Source organism: Budorcas taxicolor, chromosome 6 (assembly GCF_023091745.1).
Source record: "Budorcas taxicolor isolate Tak-1 chromosome 6, Takin1.1, whole genome shotgun sequence".
In the NCBI taxonomy this organism is placed as follows: Eukaryota; Metazoa; Chordata; class Mammalia; order Artiodactyla; family Bovidae; genus Budorcas; species Budorcas taxicolor.
The window spans coordinates 115,131,731-115,159,247 of record NC_068915.1 but is presented as its reverse complement, the minus strand read 5'-3'; the positions used below and the strand labels follow the sequence as shown (position 1 = coordinate 115,159,247).

General features: G+C 65.7%; 2 protein-coding genes across 2 annotated transcripts in view; both read left to right on the top strand.

Annotated features, from left to right (window-relative positions):
• The window catches only part of RGS12 (regulator of G protein signaling 12), a 93,134-nt gene extending 80,868 nt beyond the window's left edge, over positions 1–12,266 (top strand). The window contains exons 13-17 of the mRNA XM_052641726.1: positions 1,375–1,471; positions 2,682–2,752; positions 3,052–3,205; positions 4,732–5,163; positions 11,793–12,266. Coding sequence (XP_052497686.1) covers positions 1,375–1,471; positions 2,682–2,752; positions 3,052–3,205; positions 4,732–5,163; positions 11,793–12,019 — 981 coding nt within the window. The 3' untranslated portion in view covers positions 12,020–12,266. The remainder of the gene's footprint in view (positions 1–1,374; positions 1,472–2,681; positions 2,753–3,051; positions 3,206–4,731; positions 5,164–11,792) is intronic.
• Positions 12,267–13,983: 1,717 nt separating this feature from the next.
• HGFAC (HGF activator) lies at positions 13,984–20,547 on the top strand. Its single transcript, XM_052642140.1, has 14 exons — positions 13,984–14,091; positions 14,597–14,756; positions 14,913–15,009; positions 15,228–15,307; positions 15,854–15,976; positions 16,080–16,211; positions 16,369–16,479; positions 16,554–16,728; positions 16,936–17,021; positions 17,669–17,933; positions 19,383–19,522; positions 19,800–19,940; positions 20,030–20,178; positions 20,365–20,547. Exons 1-14 carry the CDS (start codon positions 13,984–13,986, stop codon positions 20,545–20,547), a joined length of 1,950 nt encoding a protein of 649 aa, XP_052498100.1.
• Positions 20,548–27,517: the final 6,970 nt, after the last annotated feature.

Here is a 27,517-nt window from a genome sequence, read left to right as displayed (position 1 = left end):
AACGTAGGAGTCACAGGAGACACAGGTCCCTGGGTAGGGAAGATCCCCTGGAGGAGGAAGTGGCAACCCACTCCAGGAGGAATGGCAAACCACTTCTTGCCTGGAGAATCCCATGCATAGAGGAACCCGGTGGGCTACAGTCCATGGGGTCACGAAGAGTCGGACACATTGAAGCGACTGAGCACGCACCTGTGGCCCATTGGCCTGTGTTCTCCTTTCTTTACAAAATATCCTATATCAGAACTACAGTTGCAAGTATTTTTAGGATTTTTATTTTCTCTGAGATGAGCTCCACAATTGTTCAGAAATTTTGAAGTGAGCCAGAGGACCAGTCCTGAGGGGAACCCAGGGCTCCCCCCACCAGCTTGGGACAGTGGGGGAGGGGATGGGGGGAGCGCTGCCCCAGAATCTAGAGTCTAGCATATGCTCGATGGAGAGGGCACGGCCTGGGTGCCACGTGGCCCCCCTGCCCTCCCTTGTCTGTGACCCTAAGCCGTAGCTAACGCTTTGTGCCTGTAGCCCTATCTGTAAAGTGGGGGAGTCAGGGCAGCTTGCTCATGGGGTCGCTGTGGGGCTTCTGTCCTGGGGGGCTGGCTGGCGGGCGGGGCTCCTTCCCTGCTGGGGCCTGAGCCAGAAGGGCAGTCCAGCCGCTGCAGGGGAGGGGCCGGGGGAACTGGGGAGGGAAGAATGCGAGGCTACGGCTGCCCTGGGAACCTCTCTCGGACCCTTCTGGGCGAGGTGTGGGCCGCTGAGGCCAGGAGGTTGTGAGCCACCTGGACCGCTTGTCTGCTTCCCACTTGGCTGGAGCTTTTGCTGGGTATCAGGTTCAAGAGCCAGACTGCACGTTCAGATTGTTTTTTGACAGAAGCTGCGGGGGGAGAAGGGCAGGACCCTGGGCCTCAGACCTGCCTGCTTCCTGCTCTCAGGGAGGGGCGAGAAGCCCCACACGCGCTTCCTGGCACACTGAGGACCAGCGAGGTGGGCTGGGGGTCGCCCCCTCCAGGCTGAGAGTGGTCCTGAGGCTTCGGCCAGCTTGACTTGGGGACACAGCTGTTAGTGGTGCCACCACGTGATCCCCACCCCCGAGTCTTCAACCCGACTCGGTGTAGCCCGCAGCTGGCTCTGGGTGGTAGCTCCATTCGCGTGGGTTCCTCAGGGTGCCCGCACTTGGGCAGGCCTGCCAGCGCTTGGGATCCGTATCATTCCACGTCAGGAGTCTGCGGCCAGCCCTGCCGAGGTGGCAGGATCTGGGGTCAGCAGGTCTATGTTACTCCATCAAGCCTGGGGTGGTCTTGCTGGCAGAAGGACCACATGTGGTTGTTCCGGAGAGCTCCAGCCTGCGTGGGCTGCTCATTCCACCATCTCTGCCTCTAGAGTGGAGAGAAGGAGCCCCTGGACCTTGGGGCCCCCATCTCGAGTCTGGATGGACAGCGGGTCATCTTGGAGGAGAAGGACCCCTCCCGAGGGAAAGGTGAGCGGAGAGATGCCGGGTCCCAGGCTCTGCTGTCCGGGTCTCAGCGTGACTCCGCAGAGGGCTGCTCATGGCTTTAGGGTCTCCCGGGGCCCGGCAGCTCCCCGCCATGGCTGAGCTCAAGCCTGACGGGTGTCTGACTGTGGGCAGGAGCGCTGGGGCCTCGCTGAGCAAGTCTCCTCTGCTGGGAGAAGGGCGACAAGACCTGCCGAGACCCCGGGACTGTCCGGGCCGCCCCAATGTGCCCTGGAACATGCTCTGCTCCTGGGGCAGCGTTGCTGCTGCTCCGGGCCCAGTGGTGGCTGAGGTGGGGCTTGGTGGGGCGGTGACGAGGGCCTGTGCACCAGGCGGCAGTGGTTTGTGGAGCTCTCCCCACGCTCGCTGCCTTGGCCTTGGCCTTGGCCTTGACCTTGACCGTGTGGCTTCTCAGGGAGAGTGATCCCCGCTGTCAGGTCACCTGGAGGGACCGGCACTCTCCGGGGCACTCAGCCCCTCCCAGGCGGAGGGTAGTGGGGCCGTGTCTCCTGCAGGGACCCCCTGGAGTCCACTGAACAGGGTGAGCGGAGGGCCGTGCCAGGAGCTGCCCCATCCTTTTCCCGGGCTGACTCAGCTCTGAAGTGGGGCACTGGTCACTCCCTGGGTGACGTGCGCTGTGGTGGCCTCTCTGCCCTTGGGGCTCCAGCGCAGCCCCTCGTCCCCCTATGGGCCCATCTGGGTTCTGAGAGTGCAGTGCGCTCTCCCTTTGCCCGGCGGCCGGTCTTGGGGGCGAGTGGCCTGAGCAGGGTGCGGGTGCTCAGCGCCCCCTCCAGGGTCTGATATGGTCAGACCCCCTGGCCTGTGTGCACAGGTAAGTCTGAAGGTGCAGCCGCAGGCAGGTGTGTGCGGAATGCTGCCTGCAGATGGGACGGCAGGTCTGCGCCGGCCCGTCCTGGTCCAGAGCAGTGGCCGTGCACCGGGAGGGCTGGGGGCCAGCCTGTGGCCCTGACTTGGGGCAGTGGCCTTGGTTGAAAACACGTAATGAATGTGAGAGCCTCCCGCTTTGTAAAGGCGCTCGTGCCAAACAGTCCCCAGGAGGCCCTTTCAGAGGCCCTTTTTGGCTTCCGTGCAGCTTTGCTCTCAAGGATGTATAAACGTCATTGTATTGATCTGGAGATGGGTTTGCAGTTCACTGCAGTATAAAGTCTATCTCAACTGTGTTCGGTGTCCACAGATAAACAGAGAAGTGCGCCGGTCAGACAGAGCACAGCTGTAAATGCCAGCTCCAGGAATCACTCGGCTACGGTAATTTCCCCTCGCCCCGCACCTGCGATGCTTGGGGTGGTGGCCCCCGCGGCTCTCTGCTCCAGTCGGGCCTGCGCCCCAGGGTGGGGGGTTCTTCTAGGGCGCCTTTGTGCTGCCCGCTCCCACTGGCCTGGGAATTGCTGGGTGGGTGTGTGTGCCTCACACGCAGTCTTTATTGCAATTGACTTTTGCAACTCATGTAAAGTCCAAATCCGCGCAGTCTGTTTCCAAGTCCCCTGTTATGTAACTGCTGTTGTGTCTGCAACGTGAGTGGAACTTTGACTTTCCTTCTGACACAGGGAGAGGAGAGGACGCTAGGCAAGTCTAATTCTATTAAAATTAAAGGAGAAAATGGGAAGAATGCTAGGGAGCCCCGGCTTTCAAAGAGAGAAGAATCTATTGCAAAGATTGGGAAAAAAAAATTTCAGAAAATTAATTTGGACGAAGCAGAGGGTACGTGTACTTTTTAAAACTTGCACGTTTTTCATGAATGCGTAGGATCCCTAGAACCTTCTCTGGGTTATGCCACTGGGGTGACTGTGACCCCTTCACACTGAGAAGTCACCCGCCTGGGCCTGCAGCTGTCGGTGTATCCTTACTAAAGCCCCAGTTTTCAGACCGAGGGCCGGGCCCTTCGGGAGTTAGGGAGCCCCCGCTTGGGGCTGCAACAGGTGGTGGTCTCTGTGTCCCCCTCACAGCCGGTCCGGCTCAGAGTCCCTGGGGCGGGCCCTCGTCAGGGGGCGGTTCCTCGGGGGGGCGGGCCCTCGTCAGGGGGCGGTTCCTCGGGGGGGCGGGCCCTCGCGAGGGGAGGGTCCTGCCAGGGGGCGGGTCCTGCCAGGGGGCGGGCCTTTGCTAGGGGGCGGGCCCTCGCGGGGGCGGGTCCCAGGTGAGGCGGAGCCCTGGCTGCACTGACCGCCCCGTTCAGAGGCCGGGAGGAGACGCTGTGTGTCGGGCCGTGGGGCTGGCCGCCTACGCTGCCCCCGGACCGCAGGACGAAGGAGGGCAGCGCATGAGAGGCAGGGAGGCGGGAAGCTTTCTCTCCAGAAGCCTGTAACAGAGAAGCGCTAGGAGCAGCCCCGCTCTGAGCGGCCCTGTAACGGCTGAACCCGGCAGCACTTCCGCTCGGCTGGCTCGTCGCAGCTCCTGCGCTGCCCGGCCGCGCCTGCGCCGAAGCGCCCGCCTTCTGAGCGCCCTCAGGTGTGAGGTTTCAGGCTCCTTGTTGGGCAGAAGCTAAGACTGTAACCTTAGCTAAGCTCACCCCAAGAAGGCTCAGTGTAGACACCATCTACCTGGGATGGTGGACTCGAGGTACAGCTGAGAACCCACCCGGGTAAGAACAGGCTTCCCAGGTGGAGCAAGCCGTAAAAAGAACCCACCGGCAGTGCAGGAGACACAAGAGACGCGGCTCGATCCCTGGGTGGGGACAATCTGGAGGAACGCATGGCACCCGACTCCAGTATTCTTCCCTGGAGAATCCCATGGACAGGAGCCTGGGGGGCTTACAGTCCATGGGGTCACCAAGAGTCGGACACGACTGAGCGACTAACACTTGCACTTTCAAGAACAGGAAAGGTTCTGGGGACCATCCAGTTAGGTAGAGTACTTGGCCAGGGGTGCTGGGGCTGCAGGAGGGGGTCGAGGGCCAGGCATCGCTCACCGGCCCAAGTGGTGCCCAAGGACGCCCGCACACAAGTTCACCGGCACCAGACACCTGGGCTCCTGGCTCTGTCAGGCCGTGGTGTATGGTCAGCGGCTTCCCGCCTGCTCAGAAGGGAACCAGGTGGCTGCTGCCCCGGCGCCCAGAGCCAGTCCAGGGAGGGCCAGAACCGTGCCCGCGGCCTGCAGCCTCCCGGGCTCTGGGTGGAGGCTAGAGGGTGGGGAGGCCCCGGGGCAGCGGGACAGAACTTTCTAGACAGGCTCTTGCATTGGGCCAGAGGGGACCCGCTCTAAAACCTGGTCAATGTGGGATTTCTTGCCAGAGTTTTTTGAGCTCATTTCCAAAGCTCAGAGCAGCAGAGCAGACGACCAGCGCGGGCTGTTGAGGAAGGAGGACCTCGTGCTGCCCGAGTTCCTGCGTCTGCCCCCCAGCCCCCCAGGGCTCGCCCCCTCCCCTTCAGCCGCTGCCAACGCCTTCGGCCCGAGAACCGTGACGGGTCACGGCGAGGAGCGGGCACCCCAGCCCCGAGAAAGCCCGGCCAGCAGCCCCGGCTCCGGCGACAGCCTGCCCCTCGGTGCCCCCGGGACCCCCAGCCCGCCAGCACAGGAAGTGGAGGCCGGCAGCGTCCAGACCGAGGAGGGCGAGCACGTGGCCGACCTGACGCTCACGGGGGAGGGGGACATCAGCAGCCCCAACAGCTCGTTCCTGCCGCCGCCCCCCGCCCCGCGGGACGCGGCCGCACCTCCGAGACCAGGTACTTCCGGGCGCGCCGCCCCTGCTCCCCTTTGACTGCCCTCCTCCCGCTGGCCCCGCGCCGTCCGCCTGGCGCTGTCCACACAGTTTCCAATTAAGACGAGAGGGCGGTGGGAAGTGAAGCCCCCGCCCGGAGTCTCTCGAGGGAGGGTTCAGCGTGCTTCCTCCTCGGTGACGGGCGTGTCCGGGCTGCCCCGCCCTCTCTGAGGACCCAGCGCCGCTGAGGTCGGGGAGTGGCCGGGACGGCGGGAGGGGGCAGCGGGCACCGAGGAGGCCTCCTGTGGGGGGCGCTCGTGAGTGGCGCCCCCGCCGGGCCCTGGCGCTCCCCTGCTCCTGTGCCCAGTCCCGGGCGGTGATGCCACCACCAAGCAGGGCCCTGCGGATTTCTGAAAAATGCGTGTGATTTTTTTACACTAGCACTTTCAGTATTTTAATCTCGATTGAAAGAAAAATTTGTCTTGAGCAAGCCCTGTGTGGCTTAGAGCCCGAGGCCCACAGTGACCCCCAGGTCCGGCCGCGGGGGGCTGCTCCCCCTCTGCACATCGGTCAGAGCACGTGGGGGCCCGCGGGCCTGGAGTTCCCTCACGCGGGAGGTCAGCACGGTTCCGCCAAACGGAAGCGTGGACGTGTTACGTGAGCCGGTCCCGAGACGCATGAATGTTGGCCGGGAAAGCGAGGCCCCCGGCCTCCTGGAGAAGGGGCTCAGGGGCGGGCACATCGCTCCGCCTGCAGAGGGCCACGCCCGCGGGGCGGCTCCTCGCCTCCTGGACTGCACGGACCTTCCCTGTGGGCTGCTCCGCGGCCGGGAAGGCCCCCTTTGCCTGAGTCCTGCCTGGGACGGGTCCTCCGGGACCCGCAGCCGCCATCTCTGGGGCCCCCGGGCCGCGGTGGGCTGACTCGGTGCGCGGGGTGGCTCTGGAGGACCGGCTGTGTGGGTGGGCTCCTCCTCGCATGTGGCCTGCTCTGCGACCCCGTCTCCCCTGCACACCTGTGCGGCTGCATCTGTGCTCCTCCAGGAGAAATAAACCCTACGTCTGACCATCGGACTGCTTGGAAACTCTTTCCTCCTTCATTCGAAAACCCACTTTCTCTTTAGAAAACGATAGATGTATTTTAATCCATGGCAAAGACTGCACACTTCCGTGTAATTCATTGTTTAATATACTGGCTTTTGAAATAGACCACTCCAGATACACTTAGGCGCCTCGGGTGTGTCTGCAGACAGAGCTGCATAAGGGCGGGATGGGGGAGGGGGCGGTGCTGGACGGGCAGACACAGCACACGGGGAGCATGGCTCTCCCCTCCTTGAGCCCGGGGGTTAGGGGTCAGATGGCTGAAAGTGGGGGGTGCCGGCGCTGCTGTGTGAGGCAGACGGGTCCTTCTGCCTCGCCCCCCGTGAACCCGGAGCGCAGGCATGCTGGCTGCCTGTGGTCCAGCCACGTCCTCCCCGGCTCCACACTCTGCTCAGGCATCGAGCCCACGCGGTTTACCCAGTGCGAGCTCTGTCTTCTGCTCCTCGCTCCAGAGCCTGGGCAGGGTTACCGGTGGGTCCCTGCGTCTCCCGGCACATTGCTGGGGCCATCTGAGCCCCATCCACCCCACCCACCCCAGTGCACTGGTGCAGAGGAACCCGGGTCATGCCAGTGCTGGCAGTAGCTTCTGACCACCGTGGCCACCCCCACCGCCCCCCAATCCCCACCGAGGTGGGAGCCCTGGATGCTTGCCTCCTCGGGTGTCCTAGGGGGTGCTCCTCCCATGAGCCTCGGACTCACCTTGGTGCTTCAGAACAGCACCAGGGGTTCCCCAGCCAGTGGGGCACTGCGGGCACCCTTAGGCCAGTGTGCTTATTCTTGGGGTCCACCGGCAGGTTTGCAGTGCGTTCCCAGTTCTAGGTGCTATGAGCTGTTTCCTAGAGGGTGGCCAACGAGACCCTTCTGTCCAGGGTGAGAGAGACAGCATGCCCATGCCGCAAGGTTGTGAGATGTGGAGCCCAGGGCTGCCAGCTCTGCACCACCCCGAGGAGAAGGTCCCATCGTGGTGGGCCTTGGTCCCCAGCGCCCATGTTCAGAGGCCTGTCAGGGCCTGAGGGCTGGAGGCCTTTGGGCGGACGCGTGCCCATGCAGGGCACAGCCTTCCCGCATGGCCTGCTGTGGATTTGGTCCTGTTAACCTCTTTGGTATCCAGCAAAACCCTGGGCGTTGGTGGGCACGCCCTGCCCCGGGGAGTACTGGCTGGGTGTGGGTGTGAGTCCTTGGCCCCGACGGAGCGAGTGTCAGGTCCAAGGACAGCGTCCAGGGCCCTGCAGAGGGCTCAGGGCTCACTCAGCCAGGGGGCTGAGATGTCCCTGTCCACGTGGGTGGGTGTGGCAAGGGCGTGGGAGTCACCTGGAAGGGCCCTGTGTTCCCAGGAAGACAGCAAGGTGTTCAAGGCCAAGGAGAGGAGCTGTTGCAGCACTGACTGGTGGTGGTGGGGCCGGGCCCAGCACCCCGTCGCCCCCAGGTGTCGGGCGGGGTGGGTCCTGGCCTTGCCCCCGGCTGAGCACTCAGCGGGGTGCCATACCTGGGTGCAGGCTTGACCCTGTGGCACCTGCAGCCAGGCGCTGGGCTGAGAGAAGTGTGTCCCTCCACCCCCGCCCCCCAGCTAGGCGCTGGGCAGGCTTCCCCCTCCTGTTGCCTGGCCACGCTGGGCAGTGGGGCCTGGGTCCCGGTCCTGGTCGAGCCTCTCTCTTACCCTCCCCGAGGAGCCCTCACCACCATCCTGGCCCTGCCGGGGGCTCAGCCCAAGGAGCACTGGACGGGACGGAAGCCCCCCGCCCTGGGGACTCAGTCCAGGGCCCCCCGAGGCACATCCAGTCCCCAGAGCAGGAGGGGCCTGCAGTCACTTCTCCAGGGGTCGCTGTGGCGTAGTAACTCGGCTTCCATGGAAACCGGAGGCGAGTCACCCAGGCCGACAGGCCCACACCAGGGCCACGCCCTCCACTGGGCAGTGCAGGGGCCAGACCGCGAGCCCTCGGGGTGGCCCCGAGTCCCAGGAGCTCCTCTGCCCCTGTCCATCCGCCCCGCAGCTACAGCCTTGGCGTGTCTCACCTGCTATAGCCCAGGTGAGGCGGGAGCCCCGGGCCAGGGACCCCCGGGGAAGCCCGCCTGGCTCCGCAGCGGGCTGCTGCCTGGGACAGCTGTGCAGCTCTCCCCAGCCCGGACCCCAGCCCCGCGTGCCTGCTGCAGGCGCCTCCCCGCCCCGGCCACCTCCTTTGCACTGTGTCCATTCAGCTGTCCCCTCTCCAGCAGTAGCTTGGCCCTTCCGTCCGGGCTGCAAAGGGGCACCCCCACCGTGCACACCTAGCTTCCTGGGCAGACGGGGTGGCTGCTGGACTTTCTCAGGGACACGTGGGTGCTCGGGGGTCCCGGGAGGGCAGCCCTCAGCCAGGGCTCTCTCCAGATCCCCCCTTCTAGCACAGCACCCCGGCCTTTCCCTGGGCAGGGTGGACCTGAGTGGACCTCCCGCAAGATGTCTCGGGCTCCCGTCTCCACCTGGCCGGCTCCCCGGCCTCCCCGGGGCTGACCGAGCTGGCCCAACACCCATCCCCAGGCCCTGGCGTGGGTGAGGACAACTCCGGCCTCCTGGCCGCTGGCCCTGGGTCTCTGCTGCGTGTCCTTCCCCCTTGCGTCCCCTTCTCCGTGTCTCTCCCGAGTGCCCCGCAGGTGGTCCATGCCACCTGACCTCTGGGTGTCTTCCAGTGGAAGCCACGGGCCGCTGGTGGCTGGTAGTACGACCCCCGCCACCTCTACCGGGGCAGCCCTGCCCACACCCCTGCCCTCAGGTCTGCCTGCCTGGGTTCCGTGTGGCCCTCCCCAACCCTGCCTGTGCTGCCATGGGCTGGAGTCCTGGAACCCAGCAGGTGCTCAGTAGAGATCTGCAGAGGGAGGGGCTTTGAGCCGGCGCTCCCCCCCCCCCCCAATCGCAGACACACGCTGGGGGCCGGGGTGGGGGGAACTGCGGGCGAACCAAGGCTTCGGTTGGGCTGTCCCCTGACTTGCCCTTGGGGGCCCAGGCAGCCTCCACAGAAGGGCGCCGAGTGGGATGGGGTTCCCAGGGCTGGTGGGGGCCTTGTGAGGGCCCAGCAGGCCCAGAGGCTGAGGCCAGACAGTGACCCTGGGGGTGGCCGAGGGGTCAGGCTGCACCAGGGCCGTCGGGGGAGGGTCCTTCTGCTGATGTGGAGCCTCGAGGGCCAGAGCAGACCAGCCACTGGCCGGGGGCTGCCCGGAGGGTCCTGGGAGGGGCTTTTGGGTCCCAGCTGCTGTGAGGGCTCCAGCAGGGTGCCCCCAGGGAGGGGCTGGCTGTGCCAGTCAGAATCACAGAATCCAGTCGGCCGGGGGCTGGGCCTGTGATCCCCAGGGCATTGAGAGGTGGGCACTGGGGTTCCGGCTCCGGCCCCACATGCAGGGTCTGGAGGACGTGGGACAGACGACTGGGGCCAGCTGGTGCCAGGAGCGAGCGTCGTGTACAGGGCAGCCTGGCTCCCTTGGAAGCAGTGGCCCTCGAGCTCTGGGGGTGGGGGGGTCCTCTGTGCTCTGCCCCTGCCAGGAGGGTCATGGGGAGGCCAGGAGAGCAGTTCCCATGGGCAGGCCCTGGCACAGAGGCTGTGACACCTGCCCGCCCACCACTCGGGCTGGGCCCCGGACACTGAATCACAGGCCTGGGGCTGCCGCTGCCTCGGAGGAGCAAGTCCGGGCAGCAGGAGGAACTTGGACTGCAGCCACCCTCCTGAGACGCGCCCGTCCCAAGCTCGCGAGCTGCCTGGGTGCCAGAAGGCCCGCAGCTGGGGCCACCCCGCTCACCAGCCTCTGTCCTCCTGGAGGGTCTGAGCAGGGCTTGACAGGAGCGGGCCGTGCCCCACGGCTCACAGGCCTCTTAACGCTCCAGACAGGTGCCCCAAATGGGGGCCAGCAACTGCGCAGCTCTGCCCCTCCCCACTGCTCCAGATCCAGGGGCAGACCAGCCCCACCCCATGGCTTCCTGGCCCTGGGGGCCGACTGGCAAGCACGGGACAGGCCCAAACGGAATGTTTGTTGAATGACCAAAGGACTGATTGTCTGGGAGGAGCTTCCAGTCTCAGCTGCTCCGTGTGGACCCTGGGAGCCCTGGACAGGCCGCTTTCCTCGCAAACGTCTCCGCTTTCCACCCCCACCTTGTCACACTGCCCGAGTGGGACACTTGTGGCCGGGCAGCACCCCTGGGAGGCGTGAGGCTGACCCGCCATGGGGGCCCCTCCTGCCACCTCCCCACAGGCCGGGAGAGGTGGTCAGGGGAGCTGGACCCCATGTTCCTGGGCTGGAGCCCCCTCCTCCAGCCTGTCCACCGGGGGCCGGGCCGGGGCACCTTCCCCACACCCCAGACATCAGCGGGTCCTTGGCTCAGACTCACCGAGACCACCCCAGACACACTGTGCCCCGCCTACACCTGGCCCGACCGGGGCCTGGAGTCCCGCCTGTGGCCCTGAGCCTGGCGCCCGTCCTGGGGGTGAACCTGGGGAGCCCCGTGTCGGGACTGAGGCTGAGGTGCCCACCCAGTGCCCTGTGCCCTGCCCACACCCGCCTGACTCCGGGGACCACACCTCTGCCCTGCCAGGGCCCCACCCGGGACCAGCCAGGGGGACAGGGCAGTGATGACCACCTGGGGTGGTGGGCTGGGAGGTGTGGCTGCCCACCGCAGCGTCTGAAAGCTTCCAAGGCAGTCCCAGGCAGCCTGGAGCTCCTGGGGGTGAGGCGGGTACTTGGAGTCAGGGCCTGGCTGCTCTGAGCAGCAGGCAGGCTGGAGGAAGGGGCGCTCGGCCTGCGGTCTTGCCGGCGGAGCGGGAGAGCATGGAGGTGGGCCCGAAGGGGCTCGGGGTCTGGGAGGCTGAGACGCCCCCAGTCAGCCGCCGGTAGGTGGACCACGGTGGGGCCAGGTCGGGAGGGCCCTGGGGGGCCCCTGTCCCGCCCTGGCCAGGGGGCCACGGCCCTGAGAAGCCAGCAGCGCTGCCTGTGGGTGCAGACCCCGAGTGCCTGCGGAGGGCCTTGCTCCCAGGGTCCAGCCCATCGCAACAGCCCCACCCGGTGCTCCGTGCTCCCAGGAGCCCCCGTCACGACCGCCTGCCCAATGCCCCTTGGCAGCAGACAGCCCCCCCAGGGAAGGAGAACAAGGGGGTGAGAGTGGGGCAGAGGGGAGCTGTCCCGCCTCTGAGCTCCTCCCGGAGGGGCCCCCGCTGGGTGGGCCGTTCCCAGTCTCCTGGCTGCACTGGACCCAGGCAGGGAGCCCCGGGCGTCCCCTTGCCAGACGAGGGGCCCTGCTGGTCCCAGCACACCGAGCCCCCCAGGCCAGGCACCCCCAGACCCTGCCCCCAGCACTGAGGACCGCAGCTGCCCTCACCCTGCCTGCTCCCCGGAGCCCACTGTCCCCCTCGGCCTGGGACCCTCCTCAGGGTACCTGCTGAGTGCTCCCCGGAGCACAGGCCGAGGGGCCCCAGGACGCACGGGGTGGAGGGGGTGGTGGTGCGGGAACCCCTTGGCAGGGTCTGAGCGAGGAGGGTGGTTGGGGTCTCCCGCCAGGGCGCGCAGGTGGGTGATAGCCTCTCTCTTCTCCCCGTGACAGCAGGCGGGGCTCGAGGCAGCCGACGCCCCCCGGTCAGCGCAGTCGTGGACGTGGACCGAGTCGCTGGCGAGCTGCCAGGGCCAGCCGGCAGCATCCCTGGGGTGCGGACGGCCCCCTGGAGGCCACGGGCCAGCGGGGCCCCTACGTCGGCCCGCCCCGCCCTGAGCCCCGTCCCCGGGGGGCCCGCCAAGCCCAAGGCCAGCCCACACCATGCCACCTTCGTCTGAGGCTGCCGCCCGCCGGCCCGTCCCTGCTGGCCAACCCTGCAGACCCTGCACCCGGGCTGCCGGCTGGGGCACGTGCGTGGAGAACAGTGGTCTTGAGGGAGGGCAGCTGAGCCCCTCTCGGGGGCCTCGGACAGGCCAGGTCAGCCACCCCCGGTGGCCTGGCCTCAGATGCCCACCAGGGCTGGCTCAGAGGGCTGGCCCTGCCCCTGCTGCTTGGCACCCAGCCTTCCCGCAATAAAGTGTCAGAGTGGACCCAACTGTCGGCCTCGTGCTGGGTCCTGGGGCACAGGCCCTCCCCCAGGGAGCTGTGGCCCCCGTGGCCCCGGCACGTCACGGGGGGCCAGCTCAGTGGGGCGAGGTCAGAGGTGGGCAGGGAAACAAGGCTGACCTAAGGGGGCGCGGGGCCCAGCGTGTGGGTGGTTGGCCGAGGTCCTGCCCCATCCAGGCCATGTCTTGTCTGCTTCACACCATCTGCCAGGGGCCCCACAGGGTCGTCCTCTCAGGGCGGCCACCAGTGGGGGTGGCGCTCTGCCTGGGGACCCCTCAGGCCACCCTGACCCTGGCCTCATTCAGACAAGTGGTCTGGCAAGGCCAGTCTGTGCAGTGACTGTGTCGGGGGAGCCCTGCCTGCCCAAGAAAGCCTGGGAAAGGGTGGCAGCCTGTGCAAAGGCCCTGAGGCAGGGGTCCGGAGGGGTGGGAGTGGCAGCCAGGCCAGGGGGCAGGGCACGGGGTGGAGGGAGGCAGAGATGGTGACACGGGCCCAGGTCCTGGGTGGACGGAGCCCGTGTAGAAAGCCCTGCCCACAGAGACGCCCTCCAGGCTTGCAGAAGGGCCCTAAGCCTCAGTGCCCCCGGGGCCACGGGGCTGTGCCCTGAGCTGAGCCCAAGGGTGCCCACATGGAAGAGGGCCCAGCACCTACCACGTCCAAGCTGGGTGCCCCCCATTTCTGCACTGTCTGCACAGAGGGCAAATGAGGGCCCAGAGAGGACAATCTGGGGTGCCCAGCAAGGCAGCTGCAGCGCCAGGCCATCCCCACCCTGGGCCAGCCCTTCCCTCCACCCCGTGTCGGCAGCTGAGCCGGCTCACAGGGATCGGGGCCCCCTGGCCTCCGTGACCCCCTCAAACTGACGAAGAGGGTCCCCGAGCAGCTCTGCCCACGGCTGCAGTCACAAGCCACAGGCCGCCTGGCACAACGACTCCGTGTCTGGGGGGCAACACCCCATCCCCGTTCATGGGTCAGGGAGCGAAGTGCCCCCAGACCAGGGAAGGGCCCCAAGCCGGGTCTCAGTGGGCCCAGATGCCTGGCCAGGGGCTCGGGATGGGGGAGGCAGGACAGCGCGGGTGGTCCTGGTCCTGGGCTTCCTGAGGCCGCGTCCCTGTGGGTCCAGGAGCTGTGGGGGGCAGGGGGCTGGGGGGAGGCCTCCTCCCTGCTCCCCTCGCACGGGGGCCCCACCCCAGGCTCACCCTGGGAGGGGACAGATGGAAATGCTGTGGAGGGCGGCAGCGGAGGCCCCTGTCCGGGGCCTTGTCCGTAACTCCCACCCCAGTGTGCATACGCTCCCCTGCGCCTGGCCTCCTGCCTGCCATGGGGCCGTGCCAAAGGGCCCAGCACGTACAGCTGCTCTGGGTAGTAGAGCTCATAAGTACACAGTGGCCAGCCCTCTGGCTGGGTGGGGACCGGAAGCTGGGGTTGGGGGGTCCAGGCCTCTTCCTTCCACGTCATCCTGGAAGACTTCCTGGAGGAGGCGTCTATGCTGAGCCTGGAGGACGCGGTCAGGTCCAGGAAGAGCATGGCGGAGGCAAGAGGGGACTGCTGGCCCAGGCAGGGTGAGCCGGGCGGCAGATACGGCAGACGTGCGGGCCTCCCGGCACGGGAGGCAGCCAAGGTTAATCATTTGCCGGCGGCCTTGACCCTCACCCTGCTCCCGCGTCCCGCTGCTCCTCACGCCAGCCCAGGAGGAGCCATGGGGTGCTGGGCCTGGGTCGCCAGCCCCTGCCCCCCGCCCAGGCCAGCCCTGCTGTTGCTGCTGCTGCTGCTGCTGCCTCGCGGGGTGCAGCCCCAGGCTGCCAGGGTGAGCGCTGACCCCGCGGCTCTGTGACCACAGGCTCCCCCAGGCCCACTCCAGGTCCTAGGGTGAGGTCAAGGCTGGGTGTGGACGGGGTGAGGGGCCCACCGTGGGGAAAGCGGACCTTCAGGGCCGAGGTGGGCGTGTTGGGCGGGCCTGGGGGACAGGAGGCCAGGGGCTCCAACTTGGTGGTCCCCTGCCTGGGGGCTCAGGGGCTGGTCCCTGCCCTCTGGGCCTGTTGGGTCCACGTGTCTGAGGTTATGGGGGGCTCTGAAAGCCACACAGCTGCTCTCGTCTGACCCCAACCCCAGGATTCAAGCCCGGGTGGCAGTGATGCTGGTGTCCTGGCTCCTTGGACTGGGCGGATGGGGAGGGGACAGTATTCAGCTGAGGCCGGTGTCCCCTGGTCCCCACTCCAAGGCCTGAGGACGCTGACATGCAAATTGAGGCAGGTCCTCGTGTGAGGGGCCCGCCCCACACCCCCCATCACAGCCCTCTCGGCCCTTCCCAGAGCCAAGGGGAGCCCCCAGGACACAACGCCACAGTGACTCCTGTGACCCCTGTGACCCCCAGCACTGCAGCCGTGGGAGCATCCCAGACAGAGGGGCCCCCTGGTGGAGGGCTCACCCCCCTGCCCCGGGGAGCCCCCTCCAACGGCCCTGGGGGCACAGGTGCGTTAGGAGGGCTTCTTGGAGGCGGCGGCGGGTGACCCCCAGACGGGGGTCTGGGGGGACCACCACAGCCCCGGGGGGTGGAGTGGGGTGGGTGATGGGGGTAGGGAGGCATCCGGCGCAGGAGCCGTTGACCCCCATGTCCCCCCCCAGCAGTGCTCACCGAGGCCGGGCAGCCCTGCAGGTTCCCATTCCGCTACGGCGGCCGCATGCTGCACTCTTGCACTGCAGAGGGAAGCGCCCACAGGAAGTGGTGGGTCCCGGTCCCCGCGCCCCCGAGTCCACCCTGGAGGCCCTCCCGCCCTCTGCCCTCCCGACTCCGGCCTGAGCCCAGCACCCAGCAGGTGGAGTGAACGAATGAGGGCCTGAGCGGGAGAGCGCTCCAGAGCGGCCAGCCAGCCAGCCTGAGTCGGGGTCGGGACGAGCTGGTCTCTGGGTGCCCTCCCCGATCAGCACCCGCCTCACCCCCAGGTGTGCCACGACTCACAACTACGACCGGGACAGGGCCTGGGGCTACTGTGTGCAGGACCCCGCTCCCCAGGGGGGCCCAGGTGGGTGCCTGGGGGTCTGAAGCCGGGGGTGGGCGTGATCTCCTGTGGGGAGTCGGAGCTGAGCTGGGGTAGGGGCTCCTGTCCTGTCTGCGGTTCATCCTACTGCAGGCCTGGGGGCTGGAGGAGCCATCAGCCTGGGGCCTGCAGGAGTGGGGAACACCCGCCCACCCACAAGGCAGGGTCCCGCCCTCTCTGGGGGCCACAGAGCTGCTCTGGCTATTGCTGGGGCCTCGCCGCCCCCTGCTGGTCAGGCTGGGCCCCACAGGTCCCCGTGCAGGGCGCTCCAGGGCCAGCGTGCTGCCTGTCGGGGTCCGGCTCTTGGGGTGTTGGATGCGGAGCCAGAGGCCTGCCTGCCCAGGCTTTGAGAGCTGGGCAGGGGTGGAGTGGGGAGGGCAGAGGCCTGCAGGGCACACACGCCCTGAGGAGCCTTAGAAGGGGCATCTTGAAGGCGGCAGGCCCTTGGCAAGCAGGGAGTATCACGGTGTGGGTGGGGGCCCAAAGCCTGCGGGACTCTGAGACGGCCCCCTCCCTTGCGCGTGTGCCCAGCCCCCCGGGACCCCTGTGCCTCTGGCCCCTGCCTCCACGGAGGCTCATGCTCCAGCACACAGGACCCCGAGTCACACCACTGCACCTGCCCTGAGGCCTACACCGGCCAGGACTGCGGCACAGGTGAGCGGGGTGGCGGGGCGGCAGGGCGCTGGCCACAGGCGGGAGCAGCGGCTCACTGTGCCCCCTCCCGGCCCCCCCCCGCCCCTCTCACCCCCCGCCCCAGCAAAGTGCTTTGATGAGAGCCGCTACGAGTACCTGGAGCCGGGCGATCGTTGGGCCCGCGTGCACCAGGGCCGCGTGGAACAGTGCGAGTGCGCAGGGGGCCAGGTCCTCTGTGAGGGGACCCGCCACACAGGTACTTGAGGGTGCAGCCCGGCGGGGCAGGCCATGTCACTGAGCCTGTGCTCTGGGAAGGGCCACCAGAGAGGGGCACTGGGGCGGGAACCAGGCCTAGACACCCCACCCCCGCCCCCGGCTCGGGGCTGAGGCCTAGCTCCCAAGTGCTCCCCCAGCTTGTCTGAGCAGCCCCTGCCTGAACGGCGGCTCCTGCCACCTGATCGTGGCCACCGGGACCACCGTCTGCGCCTGCCCCCCAGGCTATGCCGGGCGGCTCTGCAACATTGGTGAGTCGCCCAGCCTGGAGCAGTGTGGGCCCCACGGCCACAGCCCAGGCTCACAGCACTCCCGCCGCCCACAGTGCCTGCCCAGCGCTGCTTCGTGGGGACCGGCACCGAGTACCGAGGCGTGGCCAGCACGGCGGCCTCAGGCCTCGGATGCCTGCCCTGGAACTCCGACCTGCTCTACCAGGAGCTGCACGTGGACTCCGTGGGTGCCGCGGCCCTCCTGGGCCTGGGCCCCCATGCCTACTGCCGGTCAGCACTGTCCCCACTGCCCTGACCCCTCTGCTCGGGAGGCCGCCCAGGGAGTGGAGCCTGGGGCCGGGGCTCAGGGCCACCTGCAGGAGCAGAGGCTGCTGGTGGGGGGGTGTCAGGACCCCCCCCGCAGCAGGCATCCCCATCTTCCCCCGTTGCCTCTGAGGGGCTCTGACCCCCGCCCACCCACTTGTCCCTGTCCACCAGGAACCCAGACAAGGACGAGAGGCCCTGGTGCTACGTGGTGAAGGACAGCGCCCTCTCCTGGGAGTACTGCCGCCTGGCGGCCTGCGGTGCGCGCAGCTGGAGGTGGTCTCGGGAGGAGCAGGGTGGGCACCGGGCTGGCCCCACCCCCACTGGGGCCTCCTCACTCTACCCCCATGCCCGGCCACCTCTCCCCAGAGGACCACGGGCACATCTGAGAGATGGGGAGACTGAGGCTCACCACAGCAGGGCTGGACCAAGGCCACGCAGTGGGTCGGCACCAGAGGTCAGGGGGCCCAGGCATTCTGCACTGTGCCCGGAGGGTCCCCACGGACACGGATAGCTGGGTGTCCCTGAGGTCAGCCCCTGGAGGGCAGGCGGCTCCAAGAGGCCAGCCTGCCCTCTGGCCCCATTGCCCCAGGGCTCTCTGACCCATCCAGGGTTGGCTCTGGGGTCCCAGGCTGCTGGAAGGGACAGGAACCCCTGCCAGGCCTGCTGGGCCACCCTGGCTCTGCAAAGCCTGTGATCAGGCACAGTTCTCATCCTGCAGATGAGAAAAACAGGCTCAGAGTAAGCCCTGTGCCCACCCCCCCAAGGGCAGAGCTGGGCCTGAGCAGGGCTCTTCTTTAAGAGGGGCTGCCTAGGCTGGGGCTGGAGGCAGGTGAACCACTGTAGGCCTAGAGAATCCTGGACACAGCCAGGACCTGCGGCGTGATCCAGTGATCTGTGTCCACAGAATCCCTTGCCAGGATTCAGCCCCCGCCCACCGAGGCCCTGCTGACCCTGCCTGGGCCCGAAGCCGCTGGACCAGCTGGACGCCAGACCTGCGGCAAGAGGCACAAGAAGAGGACCTTCCTGCGGCCCCGCATTATCGGCGGCTCCTCCTCGCTGCCCGGCTCCCATCCCTGGCTGGCCGCCATCTACATCGGGAACAACTTCTGTGCGGGGAGCCTCGTCCACACCTGCTGGGTGGTGTCTGCCGCCCACTGCTTCTCTAACAGGTGAGCGGCCCTGGGTCCCAGTGTCCACGATCCATCCCGGTGTCCCGCCTCCAACCATCCGCCTTTCCGCCCGCCCGCCCGGCCCTACACGCGGCGTCCCGGCTCCACCGCCAGCCATCCGCGCACACGCCCGCTGCTCCGAAGCATCACCCGCGCGTCCCCGCCTTACCCGTGTAAGCCCCGTCCTTCGGTCCCTCCGCTCCCCGTAGCCCCTCTGACTCAGGTGGGGCTCCGCGCTCAGCTCGGTGCTGGGCCGGGAGACTGCAGGAGCCGCCGCGCTCCCGCCCTGGGGCGCGGTTCCCAGTCTGTCCCGGTGGCCGGTCCTCTCCCGGGAGCTCCCTGGTCTGGAGCTTGGGGCGGGGCGGGGCGGGGCGGCGCGCCTGCGCAGCAGGGCGGTGGGCGTGGCGTGGCGGGGCGGCGCGCCTGCGCGGCGGGCGGCGGGCGTGGCCTGCCCTGAGGCCCCGCCCCTTCCGGCCCCGCCTCTGCCCAGAAGGAGCAGGTGGCCCCATGTAGGGGCCCGGGGAGGACGGCTGGGCTGGCGTCCGGGGTCAGGGTCAAGGGTGCGAGGCCCACGACCACAACCCAGGGGTAGGAGCAGCGAGCTCAGAGCCGGGAAAAGCCTGCCCATCCACTGCTCCTAAATTCTCTGCCTTGAGGGGAAGGGGCTCTCTCGGGGCAGGGGGAAGGGTCCAGTGTCATCCCAGGGGTCAGGGGCTTGTGGCATGCTGGGGTCTGGCTGCGTGAGAGTCCGAAATGAGCACTCCCCCAGTCACCCTAAGGACTACACCGCGGGGGTGTGCAGTCGGCACCAGCCCCGTGCTGAGTGCTTGTGGCCTGGGCCGCTCCCTTCCCCACTGGACTTGTGGAAAGCCCCCTGGAGCCTCCCCTGTGCGCAGTGGGGTGGGGGTGGTTAACACACTGGAGGACGGGAGCCAGCATCTCTCCTTACATCAGGGGAGGGGCCCAGCCGGGTGAAGGTACCCACCCTCTGCGGGTGGGGGCCCAGAGCAGTGGTCCCAGGCCTGGGCCAAGCAGGTGGCTGCAGCAGGATGTTCATGGGCAGGTGTGATGGGGGCCAGCGGGTGAGAGGAGTGCTCAGGCTCCTGGACCCCTGGGTGACTTCATAGGAAGCCCTGCTTCCAGGCCAGAGGCACCGGGCAGAACCGTCCCCCAACCTGGACCTGCACCAACTTGGGCCCCATTCAGCACTGAGCCCACCTGGACACATGAGAGGCCCCCGGCTCACGCGGGCCTTGGCCTTCTTAGAGGTGGTGCTGCCAGGACTGTCGGTGTGGCCGTAGCTCACCACGCCCCACCACACTACAGCCCGCTGCACCCCTGCTCAGGTCTCCCCAGGGTTTGGGGGCAGGGGCCCTGCACAGTGTCGAAGGAGGGGCGAGCCAGCCTCAGGGTTGAGGGTCGTGCAGCCACCAGCCCCCTGCTGCACAGCCCCCCCAGGGAGAGCGTCTCCGTGGTTTTGGGCCAGCACTTCTTCAACCGCACGACGGACGTGACACAGACATTTGGCATCGAGAAGTACATCCCGTACCCTCTGTACTCGGTGTTCAACCCCAGTGACCACGACCTCGGTGAGGCTCCGCCCGGGGCCGTGTGCGGGGAGCCGCACCAGGCTGGCCTGGGGGAGTCCTCAGACTCTCCCAGGAGGGATGGGAGAGATGGGGGCTGGGGGAGGGCGGAGGGAGGGAGAAGGTGAGGAGGAGGGGGAAGGTTGTCTGCAGTTCCCTCTGGGGCCTCCCAGGACACAGCCCCACGGCCCCGCGGGCTATACCCGTGTGACTCCGTGGCTACCTTCGGCTGTCACGGCCCCTGCGCGGCAGGCTGACCTCCGACCTCTCTCCCGCCCAGTCCTGATCCGGCTGGAGAAAAAAGGGGAGCGCTGCGCCGTCCGCTCCCAGTTCGTCCAGCCCATCTGCCTGCCCGAGCCCAGCAGCCCCTTCCCCGCAGGACACAAGTGCCAGATAGCGGGCTGGGGCCACCAGGATGAGAGTGAGTTCGGGCAGGGGGCCAGGGTCATGCCCCCAGGAGTGGTGGCCCGACCCAGCCTGAGCACCCCCACACCCCGTGTCGGCCTGCAGATGTGAGCGGCTACTCTCCCTCGCTTCGGGAGGCACTGGTCCCCTTGGTCGCGGACCACAAGTGCAGCAGCCCTGAGGTGTATGGGGCCGACATCAGCCCCAACATGCTGTGTGCCGGCTACTTCGACTGCAGGTCGGACGCCTGCCAGGTTAGCCTGGACAGCCCGCCAACCTGGAGCTTGGAGCCGAAAGGGGTCCACCTTGAGAATCTGCATCCCAGGGCAGCTCTGGACCCCTGCGGAGGCACTTTCAGGGTTGGGGTGCAGGAGGCTGGGGTGAGGGGGAGTGGGCAGTTTCTGGGTGGGTCTCAGGCCCTAACGGGCCGCTCTGCACAGGGGGACTCCGGCGGACCACTGGCCTGCGAGAAGAACGGCGTGGCCTACCTGTACGGCATCATCAGCTGGGGCGATGGCTGCGGGAGGCTCAACAAGCCTGGCGTCTACACCCGCGTGGCCAACTACGTGGACTGGATCAACGACCGGATTCGCCCCCACAAGCGACCTGCGAGCCCCTCCTGAGCCCCCCTCTACCCCGGGGCCTTGTGTCCTGCCGTTGCCTCCTTGCTGCCAATAAAGATGTTTCCAAGACCCCACCCACACTGCCGGCCCCTCTGCCCAAGCCCCCCAGCCCTGCCTTTCCTCCCAGGCCATGACCCCCCACCCAGCTTTGTGGATGATGGGCCCTCGGGGCTGGGGTCCCCCTGAGCCAGCCCCCAGCTGCCCTTTCTCAGTGGAGAAGGGAGCCTGCGACCCCACCGGGAGGGGTCTGGCCCCACAGCCTGTAGACTCAGGTCAAGAGATGCGGGTGGGACCTTCCCAGCCAGACTGCTCTCGGACCCTCCTCTGCCCTGCCCTGACCCCCAAACTGCTCCGGCCACCCCGGCCTCCCTGTGTTCATGAAACTGAGCAGGCCCCTTGCTCACCCTGCTCCCACTATTGCCTAGAACGTTCTGTCCCGTGCTGCCCCTCCCCCTCCACTCAGTCTTTTGAGGTACTAGGAGGCCTGTTGGAGGCCTGGGGAGGTCCTTTCCAGTTCCTCCCCGTCGTCACACACACAGGTAGGCACAGACCCCTCCCCTCTCTGCCCCGTCTCAGTCAGGACTGCGTTCAGACCTGACTGATGGGGCTGGAGACCTTTGCTTCGCTCCCATAGCAGGAAGTCCAGTGGTCAGCCACAGCCCCTTTATCAGGAGAGGACGGGTTTCCGTAGGGACCCCTCCTCCAGCAGATTTTGTGTTTCGCTCTGTCTGCCCGAATAGGGTCTCGTGACCACACCCAGCTGCTGGGGAGGCTGGGAGGGCAGGGAACAGAGTTGTCGGGACAAGATCAGACATTACCAGGATGGTGCCTGGCCCCCTGGCAAAGCCGGAGGAATAGAGATGACCACGGTGGGTGCCTGCTGCCCCAGCGTGTGGGTGGGGCTTAGAGCCTTCAGTGGACTGGAACTCGTGTGGGCCGCAGCTGGGGTGGTAGAGGCCGGTGCTGGCACCCCGGCCCCCGGAAGGCACAGCAGCTCCCACTGGTGGACCTGGAGCCTCTGACCACCCATTCTCGGCCTCCAGGAACGCTGTGGATTCAGTGCCCCCAGACCTTTGCTTGGTGTGAGCTCTCCCCAACCCTGTTCCCTGTGGGTGTGGAGTGTGGATCTGTTAAAGAGGTGACATGCGTCTATAGATGGTCCGACATCAAGCCAGCCTTGCATTCCTGGAGCGAGCTGTGCTGAGTCAGGGAGGGAGCCAGCTACCTTCTGTGGGCTGCTCCGGACTTCCTCCCCACGTCGCGCTGTGCCCCGTCCGCTGACCCTGACGGGCTGCATCAGTGGGCTCCTGTGCCCTCGGGTTGGGGGAGCCCAGCAGGAGATCAGGGGAGAGGGAAGCGTGAGATTGGGCTGCTGATTTCCCTGGCTCCCTCTTCGGGGATGACCTCAGTGTTACAGGTTGGATTGTGTCCTCCCCAGGTTCATAGACTGGAGTCCGAACCCCCAGGACCTCAGAATGTGACCTGATTTGGAAAGAGGGTCTTCGGAGAGGGGGTCACGTTAAGATGAGATCGTTGCAGTAGGCCCTGATTCAATATGACTGTGTTCCCGTAAGAAGGGAAGTCATGCTCACAGAGACACACATGGGAGGAAGGTGATGTGAAGAGAAGCAAGGGGGAGACGGCCATCCACAGGTGAGGCTGGAGGCCCGAGCAAGTCCTCACGACGGCAGGAAGGACCCAGCCCTGCTAACATCCTCATCTTGGACTTCGGGCCTCCAGGACAGTAGACAATTTCTGTTGGTTAAAGCCCCAGTCTATGGTGCTTTTTGGAGTAGGAAATGGCAACCCACTCCGGTGTTCTTGCCTGAAGAACCCCAGGAACAGAGGAGCCTGGTGGGCTGCCGTCTATGGAGCCGCACAGAGTTGGACACGACTGAAGTGACTTAGCAGCAGCAGCAGCAGCTGTGGTGTTTGGTTCTGTATCCCAGCAAAGGGTACACCCGGATCCCTTACCTGAAGGTGGCACTCCTCCCAAGGTGTAGATCACGCCCCTTCGTGGTTCAGGGACCCCACCTCCAGGTCTTGAGGCAGTTGCCCGTCTCTCTAACTAGCCCAGGGCTACACAGTCACAGCGGGCTTCCCTGGTGGCTCAGACGGTAAGGAATCTGCCTGCGATGCAAGAGACGCGGGTTCAATCCCTGTGTCAGGGAAATCTCCTAGAGAAAGGAATGGCAACCCACTCCAGTATTCCTGCCTGGAGAATCCCATGGACAGAGGAGCCTGGTGGGCTACAATCCATGGGATTGCCAAGAGTCGGACACAACCGAGCGACTCGCACACACGTACAGTCACCACCGCTGGTGGTTCCCTCCAAGACCACAGCTTTGTAAACAGATCCTCTCTGAATTGTCCTAACACGTCAGCAGCTGGGACCCTGGCCGACACACGCTGACCTTTTTAGCAGCTTCTTCAGAATTTGCTTTTATTGTGTTTAGCGTTTTGCATTTATGTTTTTGAGTGAGATTGGCCTGTAATTTTCCTTTCTTACGCTGTTTGAATGACTGTCTGCAGGGCTTCCCTCAGACCCTCACAGAGTGAGTTTAAGAGACTGCCCCTTCTTTCCCGGTCCACCGGAGGGCTGTAGACAGCCAGTCGTCCATTCCCCCAGAGTTTGGTAGCATCTCCTGAGATCCCTGGCCCTGTTCTCTCTTTCTTCTTTCTTTATGGGCTCTGCTGGGTCTTTGTTGCTTCGAGGGCTCTTCTCTGGTTGTGGTCCCCGGGCTCTAGAGGACGGGCTTAGTGGTCGCGGTTGCCGGGCTCTGCTGCTCTGTGACGTGTGGGATCTTCCCAGATCAGGGATGGGACCCATGTCTCCTGCGGTGGCAGGCGGAGCCTTTACCACTCGGCCGCCAGGGAAGCCCCCCGGTGTCTTATTTATGGGATGATGTTTATCTACTGAATCATGTTTTTAATAGTTTGGGGCTTGCTGGGACTTCTGTTTCTTCTTGAGCTAGTCTAGGAGGCTGCACTTTGGTGAGTTTATGTCCACGTGTCCACGTTCATCGCCACGACATTGTTCATGCTGTGCTCCCGGCGTGTCATCTCACATGTATTGTTAGCTATTTCCTGTCAGCACTTGGAAGGTATTCCACTGGCTCCTGTTCCTACTGTTGGGAAATCTGCTTTAAATGGAATTGTGGGGACGTCCCTGGCGGTCCGGTGGTTAGGACTCCGCGTTTCTGATGCAGGGGGCACAGGCTCCCTCCCTGGTTGTGAAAGTAACATCATACAATCCGTGTGGCCAAAAAAGAAAAAATCGAACTGTGGATTCTGTTTCTTCTGACATCACTTTCCCCTGTGACGCTCAGCGCTTGAGTGTTCCTCTCCGACGCGCTGTGCTCTCACTCGGGATGCGCGGGGGCCTCTCTCTGTCTCCTCGTGCCTGCTGTGTGCCGACCCCTGCTCAGCTTGGACGCTTGCTGGTGCCCTTGGCCGTGGTAACTCGGGGTCCAGGCTCCTCCTCTGCAGAGCTTCCAGTGCTGCACGAGGCTTGGAGTCTGCCACAGACACTCAGTATCAGACTACTCTGGTGTCACGGCTCAGTTCACTTCAGTCGCTCAGTCGTGTCCGACTCTTTGTGACCCCATGGACTGCAGCACGCCAGGCCTCCCTGTCCATCACCAACTCCCAGAGCTTGCTCAGACTCATGTCCATTGAGTCAGTGATGCCATCCAACCATCTCATCCTCTGTCGTCCCCTTCTCCTCCTGCCCTCAATCTTTCCCAGCATCAGGGTCTTTTCAAATGACTCAGCTCTTCGCATCAGGTGGCCAAAGTACTGGAGTTTCAGCTTCAGCATCAGTCCTTCCAATGAACACCCAGGACTGATCTTTAGGATGGACTGGTTGGATCTCTTTGCAGTCCGAGGGGCTCTCGAGAGTGTCACAAATGATACCCAAACTCGGGACACACAGGCAGCCATGTACTCAGCTCACGATGCTGGGCCTGTCGGTCCCTGGCTTTGCTCACGGGGTGGTTCTCGTGGCCCGGGTTGTATGTGGGTCATTGGGGGGTCTTAGGTGGTTCTGCCCTTGGGGGCTGACTGGCTTTTGGCTGGGGTGGCAGGGTGACTGGGACACACATCTTCTGTCATCTGGCAGGCTACCTTGGGCCCATTCACGTGGTGGAGGCCAGGCTCAAAAGAAAGAGTGGATGTGAGCGTCCCCGTTGCATTTCACTCGTTAAAGCTGGGGTAGACAGACGCACCCCAGCTCTCAGTGGAAGGAGGTCACATGTCAAGGGGCGTGCGGGCCAGAGACGCTGTAGTGTTTTTAATCTTACATGCTCTCTGTACCTGTCTGCTGGGACTGCTGTGACAGAAGGCCACAGGTGGGGGAGCTCATGTAACAGACATTCATTTTCTCGTGGTTCTGGGGGTGAATTCACGATCCACTGAGGTGGGTTTCTGGGGAGACTCTCCTCCATGCCTTCCTGCTGTTGTCCTTACATGGCCTTGCCCTGTGCACGTGCTAAGACACACACAGAAAGAGAGAGAGAGAGCTTCTCCCTCTACTTAAAAGGCCGCAGTCCTATGGGATCAGGGCCCCACCCTTAGGACCTCATTTGACCTTTGTTGCCTCCTTAGAGATCCCAGCCCCAAACACAGTCACCTTGAGGCTAGGGCCTCAACAGGTGGATCAGTGGGCACACGGGTGGGTCCATAACACCCTGTCTCACCACGTGGTGAATGAGGAGTGTAGGAGATTGCAGGGCTGGGAGGTGGCGGTCATCACTCCCGCCCACGCTCTGCTGGCCACAACTCCTTCATGTGGCCCCACCCACCTGGGGGGAGCTGGGACCTGCAGGGGTGACTCAGGGAGCCACCAGGGTGGAGTCGGGGAGTGTTTGCCACGATCAGCTGCTGCGTGTCTTTCTGCAGCCTCACTGAGCAGCTGGAGACACGAGGCGAGGCAGCCCGTCCCCGGTCCCCACGTCCTCTCGTGTTTGTAAACCTCTCGGTCACCCTGAAAGACGCTCACACCCGTCCCCTCGTTCAGGCGTGGGCTCAGATGCTCAGTCACGCCTGACTCGTTGCCAGCCGGTGAGCGGCAGCCCGCCAGGCTCCCGCCCATGGGATTCTCCAGGCAAGAATGCTGGCGTGGGCTGCCATTCCCGTCCCCAGGGGATCTTCCCGACCCAGGGATCGACCCTGGGCCTCCTGCACTGCAGGCAGATCCTTGAGCCACCAGGGCAGCCCTGTCCTTTAGGAGCCCATCATCATAACGTCGGGCAGGGAGAGGAAACAGGCCAGAGAAGTCGTGTGACGGTTAAAGTTCATTTGGCTGTCGAGTGTCAGGTGCCACGTCGGACGGCAGGTCCCGCGGCTGCAGAGCCACTGGTGGGGTGACCGTGCCCTGTGGCCACGGGGTCCGGCCGTGGTGGCAGTGTCCTCGGCGGTGACGTCCAGCAGCAGCGCCCGCGGCTGTGTGATCAGCCGGCTCTGCCGCATGGTGGTGGTGGGCTTCTTGGAAGGCAGCAGCCGTGGCCCATGGCTGTGGAGGCCGGCCGGGCAGTGGTGCAGAGCTGGGGTGGCATCGGGTCTCCGGAGCATGGCTGTGCCCCCCGCCTCCTGCAGCTCCTGCTGCTGATCCCTGCCTGCCCTGGGTTCCACCTGAGGCCTGACGATCTTCCCACAGATTCCTTCCCGCTTCAGTGACCAGAGTCAGCTTCTGCCACTTGCTACCAGCGACTCTGGTGCCACGGCTGAGGGAACTGTCTGAGTCTGCTTAGGCAGCTATGACAGAAACAACAGATGCGGTTCTCAACAGCTGCTGAGGCCGGAAGTCAGAGATCAGGGTGCCAGCCTGGTTGGGGTCTGGGGTGGGGGCCCTCTTCCGGGCGTGCAGATGGCTGCCTCTGGCTGTGTCCTCAGGGTGGGTGGGGAGAAAGATCACGTCTTCTCACGAGGACGCTAACCCTGTCCTGGGGACTCCTCCCTCACGACCTTATCACCCCCCAAAGACCCTGCTTCTTCGTACCATCCCCTTGGGGTTGGGCTTCAACGTGAATTCGGGGGCTGGGGACACAAGCATCTGATTCACAGCAGGAGCTTAGCAACGAGAGGCCAGGGTCCCCCCGCCCCGGGTCCAAAGCGAGCCAGGCTGGAAGGCGGTCTGGCCTCTCAGTCACCGGCGTCGGGTGGGGACCAGCGGGCGGTAGGCGGTGTCTGTTCCCACAGCAGCCCGCGTTTTCTGGGGCCCGTGTGGGAGCAGGTGCAGCTGCCGGGCGTGGCAAGAGCCTGGGTCGGGGCCAGTGCTGCGGAATGCGGCAGGGCACCGCCCCTCCCTGCGGAGATGAGCACGTGCCAGGCGCCTGGGGCGGCAGATGTGCTGGTGGCCCCCAGCGCCACCCGGCTCACTGCCGGCTGTCCTGGGCCAGCGGCTGGGGGGCCTGAGATGAGCGGGCAGCTGCCCTGCAGAGGCGGTGCCCCTGGAGGAGGGGAGAGCGAGGCGCCTCCTGGGCCTGGGATGACCCTGCTCCGCATCGCACCCTGGGCACGCATTCCCGGGACATTCAAACCGAGCCCATCGCCCCCACCCAGGGCCCTGCCTTCTCACATTCCCAGGGGCAACAGGGATGGGGGTGCACAGAGAGGACGGACTTGGCCCTCTCTGTGCCCAGCATGGTGGTTGCTGAGCTGGGACCCCAGCCCAGCGGTCTTCCCGCCCGTGCGGCCCCCATGCTCTGCTCAGGGCTCAGCCAACTGGGGTCAGTCCTGGAGGTGCCTGCAGTTCTGAGTGTTAGATCCTCCCCTGTGAGAGGCAAGACATGGATGGGATGACGACACGCATCCACGTTCCTACCCGTGCGGACTTCAGGGTAACAGGACACCGCAGAGCCTTCCCTCTTCCTCCCAACCAGATCCTCAGCCGCCTCAGGGTGGGACCCTGGCTGGGGCGCACTGCTTCTCTTTGCTTTTCAGAGTGCCGGCCTGTCTTTGCCACTGGCCC